At 43.1% G+C, this 12,346-nt stretch overlaps 1 protein-coding gene across 9 annotated transcripts in view; it reads left to right on the plus strand.

The window, feature by feature from the left end:
• The window catches only part of YEATS2 (YEATS domain containing 2), a 50,063-nt gene that overhangs the window by 10,545 nt on the left and 27,172 nt on the right, over positions 1 to 12,346 (plus strand). For 7 of the 9 annotated variants that reach the window (XR_008749356.1, XR_008749357.1, XM_055816946.1 and 4 more), the window contains 7 exons: positions 330 to 491; positions 2,187 to 2,298; positions 3,797 to 3,841; positions 4,984 to 5,170; positions 6,846 to 7,085; positions 9,018 to 9,176; positions 11,607 to 11,710. Coding sequence is in view for 7 of the 9 variants with exons in the window: in XM_055816946.1 (XP_055672921.1) it covers positions 330 to 491; positions 2,187 to 2,298; positions 3,797 to 3,841; positions 4,984 to 5,170; positions 6,846 to 7,085; positions 9,018 to 9,176; positions 11,607 to 11,710 (1,009 nt within the window). In the remaining 2 variants the exon portion in view is untranslated. The remainder of the gene's footprint in view (positions 1 to 329; positions 492 to 2,186; positions 2,299 to 3,796; positions 3,842 to 4,983; positions 5,171 to 6,845; positions 7,086 to 9,017; positions 9,177 to 11,606; positions 11,711 to 12,346) is intronic. The other 2 variants (XM_027779539.2, XM_027779540.2) reach the window with 2 other exon arrangements.

Here is a 12,346-nt window from a genome sequence, read left to right on the forward strand (position 1 = left end):
GCAGTTTTATTTCCTGATATCTGACAATAAGATGGGGAAAGAGATTTCACAGTGGTGGAATGTTAAAATTAAGTATTTCTAAATAAGTGCCAAATGTTTAAATGGACAAATTTCATGTGGCAGTTGTGCACTAAAATAGAGGAAGTGTGTTAGAAGCATAGAGTGGTTTATGGGACTTGTATCTGGTTTTGGATGACCTGTCAGAGTGAAAAACACACAGGCATTTTACCATCCCCAAATTTTGTGCCTAATCTTGCCCAAAGTACTACTTGTGGTATTTATCTATTTGGGATTTTTATTGTGCATTTGTTTTTTAATTTCTTTGCCAGGTACATTCCCCCTGACAAGAGGGAAGAAAATGATCAGTCAACCCATAAATGGATGGTGTATGTCCGAGGCTCTCGGAGAGAACCCAGCATAAATCATTTTGTCAAGAAAGTTTGGTTCTTCCTCCATCCCAGTTACAAACCTAATGACCTAGTAGAAGTGAGGTAATAATGAGTTATTCTAGTCAGTATTCCAGTCTTTATGCTTGCAAGGCTTACCGTGCCAAATTTCTTAGAAAGTTAGCAACTTCTTTTCCTTGTTTAGTATTCCATGTCTGTCTTTAACCTCTGGCTTGGCTTGACTTACTCCAAAATAATAGGAAAAATAAATTTGTGTAGCAAATGTGCCAGACAGCTGTGGGTTTTATTTGTTGGGGTTTTTTAATTTCCTACTGAGAAAAAGCATTCAGTTGCTGCATTTCATATTATTCGTACGAGTCTGTGCATCTCCTGTATGTGTTGCAATGCTGTGCAGGTTAGATTTCTGTTGCTAAAAGAGATGTTTTCTACGTCCCTTCCATTCCAGTGTGGAAAAGAACAAGGAGTCTCAGAAAGCTGTTTTCCCCACAGTTTTAATAATACATGTGCGTTGGGCAAGAAATTGTGTCCCTCTCCCAAATATTTCTCCACTGTAGTGAGATCAGCGGCGCTGGCTTTATGCTTCAGGGTATTTCCCATCAGTGTGGTGGTGCTGGCCCTACAGAAGCAGGGCAGCTTTTCTGCCCTCTCCCAAACCTGCATTCAGAGCTGTAACCCTCCTGAGATGAGCGGGGTCAGTTCTCTGTTGACCGCTGCAGGCAGGGAAATGCCCTGTCTGTATTTCCTTCTCCCAGCTTTGGACCAAGAGGGTGGGAGGATGCCTTCCAGCTACTTTGTGTCTTCCCAAAGAAATTTCTCTCCACAGAGAGGGTGGGGAGGCTGCCTAGGTACAGAGTGGCAACTTAGTTCTTGCAAACTTAAACTGCTGACAGGCAACTCCAGGAGGACTTTTATCTTAGGTAAGAAGTGTTGATAGGGCTCAGTAATGTTTCTGAGAAGGCAACCCTAAGCAAGTTGAAAACAAACTTCTTTATATTTCTTGTATGACATAACTAAAATTACACTTGATTGCTGTCTTTTTGTGCCTTTCTCAGTTTCCACTATGTGATGTCAGTGTTTGTATTCTGTTTTAATCCCATCTGGTTAATTGATTTCTTGTTACACAGTTCCAGTCATCATAGTGACCATTAATGTTCTGGACTAAAAATAGCCTTTAACTTTCTTGGGTTTTGTTCCCTTGCAAAACTACATTTGTTACATTTACAGTAACAACAAGCTGAAATAACAAAGTAATGGTAAATGTTAAGAGATAAATACACCCTTCTTTCCCAGCCTGGAGAATGACTGTGGTTGAGTTTGCTTTTCATTGTTGTCTGTATGTTCTTCCTCTGGCGTTCTGTGAAGCGTGTGCCTTCTTGCTACTGCACAGGGAATAGCAGAAGGTGATTTCAAAATGCTGCATTGAAAACTCACCTTACAGCTGTGTCCTAGGAGATGACTTGGGTTTTTTTTTGAAACAAATGTTTTTTATTTGGCATTAGAGCCTTCGGGTTTTTTTTTAAGGTGCTTGTTTCTTGCATTCTCTCATCCAACAGTGTTTTACCATTTTCTTCCCTGTCCCCTTGTGCAAAATAAAAGTATGTTTTCAGCTGTCCAAAGCTGTAAAATTCTACTTTCTGGGATTGCATTCTGTGGTGCATAGCAGGCCTAAAGATAGCTTTAGTTGTTAGCTAGAAAAGCAGCCTTTGGCTTTCTAAAGAAGAGGTAGGTGAAAGCTGTACCACTTCTGCATCCAAAATGTGAACCGCTATTTGTTTCCAGAGAACCTCCATTTCACCTGACTAGGAGAGGCTGGGGAGAATTTCCAGTGAGAGTCCAGATACACTTCAAGGATAGCCAGAACAAGAGGATTGATATCATACACAATTTGAAGGTATTTGAACAAAATATTTGAGAGAAAGACAATTAAATGAGCTCTCTTGCAGAATCTAGAAGAGGCTCCACTTGTGTGTCTGCTTCTCTTGTGTGTGTGTGTGTCCTGCTGGTTATTTGCACATGAATAGTTGAGCTGGAGAAGGAAAGCCTCTTACCCTGGCTATTTTGGAGTTGATGTGGTAGCCAGGGAACCCAGCCTTGCAGAAGCTGGAACTGATTCTGCTCAGAGCAGCAAATCGGTTACCTGCTGTTTCCTACAGTTTGAGATATTTGTCGTGCTCTTACTGGCTTTCATTTGACAGGGTGCTGCAGGGCTGTTTTTCTGTTGGTAAAGTGATTGCTGTATCTGCTCTGTTCCTTCAGTGCTTGCGTGTATTGGGTAGAGATTCTTTTGTTAGAGTGGCAGGGAGGGGCCAAGATTCCCCATTTGCTCCTTTTTTCCTTTTGAAGCGAGTGTTATTTTTCAACTCTTTTTATCAGTCCTGCAACACTTAGTAGGATTTGTAGTATGCAGTATGCAGCAGTCCTGGAAAACTAGGCCATTGCTCTTGTTTTCATTAATTAGTAGTCCCTACTGTTAGTGGAATTAAGTCCTGAGCTGGTTTAGTTTCCCATTTCTTTGAGCAGCATGATTAGTTGTATTTAAACTCTGCCTGTATTAATGAATTTCATGCTAACATAGATACCTCCTCACAACCCCAAATACAGACGGTAGAGAAGGTTGGAAATGTTCCCCTGGAACTTAGGGACATTTATATGCAGACAATGAGTGAAATATAGTTGGAGAGAGATAACTGGGGGAGAAATAGGTACCAGTATGATGGCCATTGTGCAGCGAAGGAAGCTCAGCCAACAGAAGAAAGTTGAGCCAGTCTGTTGCACGCAAGAACTCAAATCGGCAAATCTTTGCTGTTTGTGGGGTGAGCCTGTGGCTGCTGTGAGTCGATAGAAGTGAGCTGAGCCTTCCACAGCTGGCAGCCTGTCTGCCCCTGAGCTCCAGGGCACCACAAGTCTGTCAAACCCAGCTTCTCTATAGGTATTTTGATAGATGCCTCTGGGATTTTCTGCCTCTTTATCAGCTGGTAATCAGTGTAAAAGAGTGATTTAATCAAAAATTATGGTGTAAACATAGCCTTTGTGCTGGTCAGTTTAAATCTGATTTTTTTCCTAGTATTGTTTCCTCATATTGACATCAGGAATAAAAAAGGACACTCTGAAAGACTCCTCTTAGACTGAAATAATAGTTCCCCAACAATCTCATTGCCTTCAGCTTTTGCTCCTTCCTCCTCCAGTGTGGGCTTTGGGTTGTGGTTGCCTTTTTTGCAGAAGAGAGGGTACTTAACAAAGCGCACAGATTTCTGACCCGGTGGCCTCAAAACTTTGGAGCGCTGCTGCTCAGCTTAGTTTCATCTTTTTCAAACAGATTGTATTGTAAATTCTAGCTAAGATACTGTTTTGCCCTAGTTAATATAAATATATTGTATTGTTTTACCCAGTTGGACAGGACCTACACAGGCCTGCAGACACTTGGCGCAGAAACGGTAAGTCAGTGGGTCATGGGTGGATACTGTACTTTGATTACCTTACGGATGTTTGAAACGATATACAGGATTATGCACTGAGTCAGACCCATTTGACTTCACAATTTCTGGAAAGCAGATTTTTGCTCTCTTGTTAAATGAAATGATGATGACACCTTGTCACTAATCATGACAACAGTAATTTTTTTCCCCTTTCTAGTTGGGGGAGACTGTTTCCAGCTCTTCTTTCATAAAGAACTTAACTTGTACTACAGTTTTAATGTTTATTTCTTTGTGGAGCTTCTGGTACCAAATGCCTTGATTTGCATTCTGATGTGTTCCTGTGCAACCCGCTGTAGGTGACCCTGCTTTAGCAGGGGGCTGGACTAGGCGATCTCCGGAGGGCCCTTCCAGCCCTGACCAGTCTGCTGCAGATCTCATACATAAAAGAGATCTTTAAGTTAAAGAGATCACCTAACTGTCCTGCTGAAATTTTGCAGTATGTTAAGTATTTCTAAGTTTCTGCATCTGTTGAGATTCAGCATCTTCGTGGAAAATGAACTCTTAAAAACTTAAAATAAGTGAATTAATAACTCAGTTTGCTATATCTCTAAAGGTGGGTTTTTTATTATTTTCCCCTTGTTGTACGTAGTGAACGGAAATTTTTGTGGTGAAATTGCATTACTTCAGCTTTTCAGTCTGTGGAGAAAACATTAATGCGAGATGTCTACTGTGATTAAAGAACACTTTTGAAGAGTAGATAATGTGGTGTGTTTCTCAAGGCCTTATGAAAAAAGGCAGAAAAGGCAAGCTGCAGTTTTGTGCTTGTCCCTAAGGGGGGATGCTGTCCTTTCCTTAGTGGGATGCTTGGAGCTGGGCTCTGTATTCCTTCCAGTGTTCACTGCTCAGATTTTCACATGGACTGAGAAATGTGCTATTTTACTGTGGAGGTTCAGTGTTGCAACATTTTTTGTCTTAGCTCAAGTGCTGCTGGACCTCTGTGAAGTGTTCCTGAAATGAATAGAAATGTTGTACAGAGGTGGGGAGAGGAGAGGCAGAAGTTTCTAGACGTTAAAATTAAAAGAAAAGACAGTTGTTTTCATTTTTTGTATCTTTACTTAGCCACCAAATATTAATGTTGTCCTTTCTCCTCTTTTTGGAAGGTAGTGGATGTGGAGCTACACAGGCATTCCCTTGGCGAGGAGTATCTCTTCTCCCAGTCTTCAGAGTCTGACCTTTCTGATGTTCCTACATCTTTACCACTGCCATTGAGTATCCCAGCACCAGTGAAAGCTTCTTCACCAATTAAACAGTTGCGGGACTCCAGCCCAGATGCTTCTGTGGACAAAGGTAAAGCGAATGGGTGTTGGTGAAATTCAAATTCTTGGAACTTCAGCTCTTCTGGATACCTCCTTTTAGTTGTTTTTGTGCCTTAAAGGTTGCCAGTGCTACCTGCTTATTGCTCAGCCTAGGTGATTGTTTCCTCAATGTACTCTGAAATGTAATTCAGAAATTGTTACGTTTTTTTGGGGGGTTGGTTTGGGTTTTTTTGTGTGGGTTTTTTTTTTTTAATCTGGAGTTTGAGTGGGCTGTTTTGCTAGATGTAGTGAATATGGAGCTTTATGCAGCAGATACAGTTGGAAAAATGGTTGTTGGATAGCACTCATAGTTTTGTTCTTGGCAGACTGTTTTCAGAGCAGTTTTTAGGTTTCTGAATTTTGGGCGGACTGTACGCGTTTAAGGAATTGGTCTAGTGCTGTGTTCAGTTATATACATTGGTGCCTAACATGAGTTGACCTGGGGAACACAAATGACTACATAACTGTGGTGTTGGACATAGAGACTGAAAAAGATGTAGTGTATGTTTGTCTGACGGGTGGCATCTGTGCATGTCATGGTCTCATTCTCCTCCCCTTGTAAGGTCAGGAAATGCACTGCCCGTTGCAGTGGGGCACCACTTGATGCCTTAGGATCATTTGCAATGCCTGAAACAAGCTAGTGCTGGCCCCTGGGGCACACTGTTAGGTTTTTAGTTCATGTGAGGTAGGAAAAACTGTGCCTCTGTTAGCATTTAACTTTACTCTCTAAAATACGTGGTGTCAAGGCTTACGTGACGGACCTTGGTTAACTGGGCTGAGAAAGAAGGGTGTCTTCTATGGTTTACACATTTCAGTGTGAGAAGCTTGCTGGAAACAGCAACTTTATGTTTCAAAACACAGTGGCGTGCAACATTGTCTGATGCCTTTCATGATTTCTCCTGGCACTTCTGTGTTCAAGGAATGGCTTTAAGCTGGTGTCGTGCATGGTGTGCTTTCTGGTAGGTGCCACGATGCTACTGGCAGTGTTCTGGCTCAGCAAGAAGAATGTCCACTGTTTAAATGCAGTGTTCTCTTGTGGCCAAAAAAGCAGAAACACAACCAAATTTTAAATTCACAGGCTTTTTATTTGAACAGGAAGATATGCAGCACCTTTAGGTGAGCACTGCTACAGCCAACAGGAAGCAAGTAAACCTGCCTCTTTCTTACACTGACAGGCAGTGGCTTCTCTCGTCAGCTCCAGGTTAATTGATCTCCTTCTGCGTCAGATAACCCAGGCCAAAAGGCAGTAGGTGTTCTCCTTGTGCTCTTACTCGAAAAAATGTGCTGTGAGATGCTCTCCGAAGGAGGTCCAGCCTTAGCCTTGTGGAGCCCTAACTGAGGACACTTGAAACTACCAACAGCTTTTGGTCAATGGAAAGGTCATTCCAAGAAAATGCTTGAGAAGTGGCTGATCACCTGCCACAGCTGAACAGGCTGTGCACAGTAGCGTTTTATTCTTCTGTTCAGAGACGAATCCAACAAGCTTGCGCAGGAGGAACCCCCTACCCCACTTTCTCCCTGTTCAGCACTGCCCGCCGGTTGTTTTTCCTTCCTTCCTTCAAGAACATGTTTGTCATACCTGAGTTTTGTTTGTGTGGAGAAGCACAGTAAGGAATTAGATGTCTCAGCCTAAGAACTATTTCTCTTGTTTTCCCTGTTTTAATCAGGATTCCCTGGGAATGCTGAAACCGAAAGACATGCCACGTTTTATTCCCTGCCATCTTCGATAGAACGGACTCCCACCAAATTAGCCACACAGAAAGTTGCCTTTGGCTCTCATGGAAATTCAGCCTTTCAACCCATTGCAGCTAGCTGTAAAATAGTGCCTCAAGGTCAGAGTCCAAGCCCTGCAGAGTCACCAGGAAAATCCTTCCAGCCTATCACCATGAGTTGCAAGATTGTATCAGGTGAATGTTAGTTTACTTATCCCAGTGCTTCACCCTGGAAAACGAGAGAGTGAACCAGTTGGACTTGTTTTGTGTCCTTCCCCTGATTTCCTGCCAATCTTTGAACATTGGGCAGTAGGAAACTCTATGATAAGGAGCTAAACACACTTCTTAATGTTCAAGAAAAAAACCACACAAGTGTGAAATGCTTCACGTTGGATCAAAAGCAGGATGAGAGCTGTTCTCTCCCTGTTCTTGAATGCTTTTAAGTACGAAAAAGATAGAAAGATAGACTTTAGCTGGACTGCTACCCACAGAAAGGCCCAGGCAAGGATGCAGCTTCCACGTCGGGTATTTATATGTGGGAAGAAGCCCACATATGTGTTCTTCTCCCTCCTGTTTTCAGACAGCTGGGATGGATTAAGAAGAAAATTTTTTTCTGATTATTGGCAAATAATTAGGTTCGACCTTGTACACTCAAATAGTCCCTCTTGTACTTGCGATATATCCTCAGATGGAACAGCTTTGCTCTTCCTCTTCCAAAAGTCCACCCTCCGTTGGATTAAATTGTCAGCTGACTGCAGTGAGCAATGTGATACACTCTTTTGATAGCTTCTGAATCAAACGTGGTCAAGGTGCTGTTTACTCATTTCACTTATAGTCCCTTCCCTGCCCTGGGCATGATGCCATCCACTGGATGATGTTTTACATCAGAAGGTTTTAATGTGCAGCTCATCATGTCATATGTTTTGAAGCTGAAAGGACCTGTTAACGTTCCTTCATTTTCTGGTGTTCTGGGTAGAGAGGATGAAGCACCAGCTATCAGTATGTGTGATTTCTGATGATCTGCTCCCAGATAATTTTCCTCAAGTGTGTCTGGTTTGTTGGTTTTGTTTTGTTTTTTTAAAATTACATTTCAATACTGTTCCTTGACATCTTAAAACTGTACTCAGGCTGATTTACATTTGAACCTATGCCAAGTGCTTTCTTCTTTCTTAATAAGCTCTCCTCTTGATCTTCTTTTCCCAAGGCTTCCCAGAAAGCAGGAATTATAGGGGCCATCCTATCCTTAAAATCCTTGGACTGCTCTCTGTTGATCTTTGCTATTTAAATGTTTCCTTGCTAAATATTTTCCAAGGTTCTGCCATCTGCCAAGAAGAGTCACCCCTTTCAGATTCCAAAAGCAGTTCATAAGACAACGGAGATTTTATTTGATCGGCATTTATGTTCCATTTTAATTGTCAATCACTGCCAAGAAAGCAGATTAACAGGCAGTCAAAGCTTAGTGTGCTTGCTGCCATCTCTTTTTCTCTGATCACTGCCTTGCCTGTCCTTTTCTCTGCATTTCTTGTTTACTGCCTCATGCAACTTTTTTCTTCTCTGGTTTTTCCCTTTCCTGGTCCTGTTACACAGAAGTTGCACATTTTACAGTTAAGGGCTTCTGCTGTAGTGAGAGCAGCGAAGGGGCAAGAGTGTCCATGACTGTCTGATGGCTGCTGTATCGCACAGCCTTGTTACATGAACTGCTCAGTTCCTGGCTCTGAATGCCCGTACTGTGGGCTCCACAAGAGAAGGAGAGCACCTCTCAAGGAGCTCAGCTCTCTTGCTTTCTTCCTCTCCTTGGATGGACTGGTCTTGGCAGTGAGAATGATTTAGGTCACATCCCTCAGGATTCAGGGACAGAACATTTGGCTTCTCAAGGTCCCTTTGAACCCTGCTTGTTCTGGTAGGCAGAGAATGTCCAGGGTAGGTATGAGCCATAGTGCTTTACATGCCTTTCCTCTCCTTCTGTCTCCTCTTTCCTTCTCCAAGTCATGTGATCTCACTCAGGCTGGGAAATGCATCCTCAAAAAATGTTCCTTCTCTAAGCCATTTTAAAAAGTACTACTATTGCTGTATTTTTATGTTCTTACAACATTTACAAGATAGAAGCATTGGACTTTTTTTCTTAAGGTTCTCCAATATCGACCCCTAGTCCATCTCCGCTACCTCGTACCCCAACCTCCACTCCGGTGCACATGAAGCAAGGCTCTGCTAGTTCAGTCATTAATAATCCGTATGTTATTGTGGACAAGCCTGGACAGATGGTTGGAGCAGCAGCCACAAGCACAGGTGTGTAGTGTGATCACCAAAGGCAGTGGCTTAGTCTTACCCATTCAGGTTTATTCTTCCTTTAAAATGATGAGTGCAATAACAGTATTTCAGTTTGTCAAGGTGGAAGAGTGCTCGGCAAAGAAAGAAGGAGGTATTGTTGGTGTGCACAACTGGCCTGTGTAACATGGTTAAGGTATCTCAGACTTTAACATGACTTCCATTAGGAAACAGCACATAGCATAAGGCCGAATGGGATCCACAGACACCTCTTCAGAGAGAGCCTGTTCTTTGCAGGCAAAAAGGGAAGGGGAGGAAGTAATGTAGACTGTGGTGCATGGAGATTTAGACAGAAACATGGGTGGCTGGGTGAGAACTGTGTTGCGGATGTGGGCACAAAGCATGGAGAGCTTGCAGTGACAGGCAGATCAGTCTTCAAGTCCCAGCGTACGGTGCTTTACATGTGTTGAAATGCATAGACCCATGTTACCAGAGCAGCCGTGCTGGGTTTTGTTACTGCTTTTAACTTATAGCTGGTCCAATTCCAGCCAGTTTGGATTCCTCTAACTGGATTATTTTGGTGCTTCAGTGGTGCTGTAAGCCTGGGTCCAGGGGGAGGAATGAGCTGCAGGAGATGGGTGATGGGTGTGGGGGTCAATGGGTAGTTTGTGTCAGTGCTAGAGGAAAAAGTTACTCAAAAGTCTTTCATTTGTTGTGATTTGTGGCCAAGAACCACTGTCTATTTAAAAACATGTTTGTTTATGTATGTGTGTGCTTGCTAGCATCTCAGAAGGATGCTCAGAGCTATGTGATGAAGTGCAGCGTACATGTAATACGCAAACTGTTTGCTGGGCATGGTTGGAAAATGCAAATATTCTTCTCTTAATAACAGTTCCTCCTTTTATCTGAGGGAACACAGCTGTCATGTTCATTTTAGCTTCTTCACAGAGGGAATTGGTAGGGGGAGCATAGTCATAGCTGAATTTTTCAAAGTATGTTTTAGGAATTTCTTGCTAACGCTGAAGCTGTTTCACCAATAGGTTTTTGGGGTTGGGTTTTTTTGTTTGTTTGGGGGGGTTCTGCCTTTTTTTCTGTTCTGTTTCTTCCTTACCTCTGGCCTTACTGTCTGCTCTGCACACGTGGTTTATTGTTGTTTGGGTAACTTTTGTATTGTCCTAGTAGAGATTTGCACATGGAGGGTAGGTTCTGTAGATGCACCAGATGGTTTGGACATACAAATCTCAATGCTGTTAAAGGTGCAGTTTCCCACCATGTTAGTGTGGTGTAAGTGCAGACTGGCCTGGAAGAAACTGCCTGCTGCCTCTCCCTCCCCTGCGCTCCTGCTGCTTTGCTCGTATCCTGCACAAGTCAGATCAGGTCAGTGGCAGAGCAGAAAATTAATGCCCTCCTCTCCCCAGACTGAGCTTTGTTGTCAGATAGCTTCATCACCAGACCCTGTATGACAGAGCAAGAGGGAACGTGGAACTGGCTTTTTGGCTACAGCAGCCAGGCTGGATTGAGCATAATGTGATACTACAGACAAAGTCACTGGGACGTTTTTGATAAGACTGCAGATCATATTTAAAATGAGTGGCAAGAGCTCTATGCTCTGAAAGCCAGCCTTTCCAAACCCCTGAAATGGCTGCTTGCTTGCTTTTAAATTTAAATGCAGATTGTAGTACAGCTGTGTGAGAGACTATTACTGTGTTTTCGTGTGTGTAGTCTGTGGCTTTGGCATTTCTTGAAGAAACAAAACTAACCAACCAGCCCAACAGCAGTAATAAACTGCTGCTGAGCAACAAAGTGTTATGTACACACTGGTAATGCAGGGTAAGTTTACCACTGAACCCCCATCCGTTTTGAGGGGTCAGGAGAGTGCTGTGGCACATATATCCGTATGTTAATTTTGCAAGAGCAGTCTTCTGCAGATAGAGGACCCTGTGTCTTAATTCCTTGGTTTTGTTTCTTCCTTCACCCTCCTCACTCTGTCCCTTCCTCATGTTACTCCTCACTTTGTCTCTCTCCTTTCCTGGCCTTCCTTTTCCTTCCTGCTCCAGCCTCCTCCAAGCCTTCCCCTCTGCCAGTGTCTGAGGCTGGTGTAGGTTCAGAGGGCTTCTGCAGCAGGTTCTCACTGGCAGCTCATTTACTGTCCTAATTTCACATGTTTGCACCTGTAGCCGATACCCTCAGGCTCCGAGGAAGGTGCCTTTCCATTTGCCTGCAGCAAACGGAGCTCTGGGTGCAGAGTACCCCCTCTGGGGCAAGGGTTCTGCCGGTGGAAATTTGGTAGTGGATTTGTTTTGTGCCCATGCCAACTCCCACTTGACGTACTTCATGGAGAATACACAGTTGAAAATAAATGCTGTGTGTCGTCTTAGAAGAGGTTTCATGTGTTTGTTGGCACGGCTCGCCAGCCCTCACCTGACATGTCCTTTGTTTCCTGATACGCAGGGAGCCCAACCAGCAAACAGGCCAGTGTTTGTCAGGCCTCTCACGGAACTGGATCTCCTGTATCAAAGACCCATGGGAACAGTTTTGTCACCTCAGCTGTCAAGGTAATGTTCTCGTTAGGTGTGTACTTTCCATTTAAAATTCAGCTTCCTATTAAATAGGGCTTTTTAAGTGTTATAAATCCTGCATTTCGAGGAAATTCTTTAGGTTGTCATTTCATATGAAGATTTACTGTGTCTAACAGAGGGAGCTGTGTGAGAACATGGTGGTTATACAAGATGATAGTGTCACTTCATGCAGCTCTAATTAGACGTGCCTACACCTCTGTTAAAGGCATTGCTTTTTTGCATTTTCTACAAGGGGATCCATGGAGAGCATAGCTCTCAAAATGTCTTGTCTTTCAAAAAAGCTCTTCTGTAGCTGACTTTGATCTTTTTCACTTTTAGTGACAATATGTGATTAAACCAGAGGTGCCTACCTCAAAACCTTCACTCTGTTCATTATCTTTGTACAGCAGCCACTCCTAGCAGCCTGAAAATAGCCCATTTAGTGGTTTTATAACTGCCTGCTTTTAGAAAAATGTTTGTGTAAACAGTGGAGTAACCCAGTGTGTAAACAAACAGTGATAAATGGGGTCCACCATGCATCTGATCTGCAAAGCCCAAAAGGTATGGAACTGAACTGTCTCACGTAAAATCTCTCCCACATCTTGTGCTAGGAAGGCTATTTCTGGCAGGGAA

The sequence above is a fragment of the Falco peregrinus genome, chromosome 12 (genome assembly GCF_023634155.1).
Source record: "Falco peregrinus isolate bFalPer1 chromosome 12, bFalPer1.pri, whole genome shotgun sequence".
Taxonomy (NCBI): domain Eukaryota; kingdom Metazoa; phylum Chordata; class Aves; order Falconiformes; family Falconidae; genus Falco; species Falco peregrinus.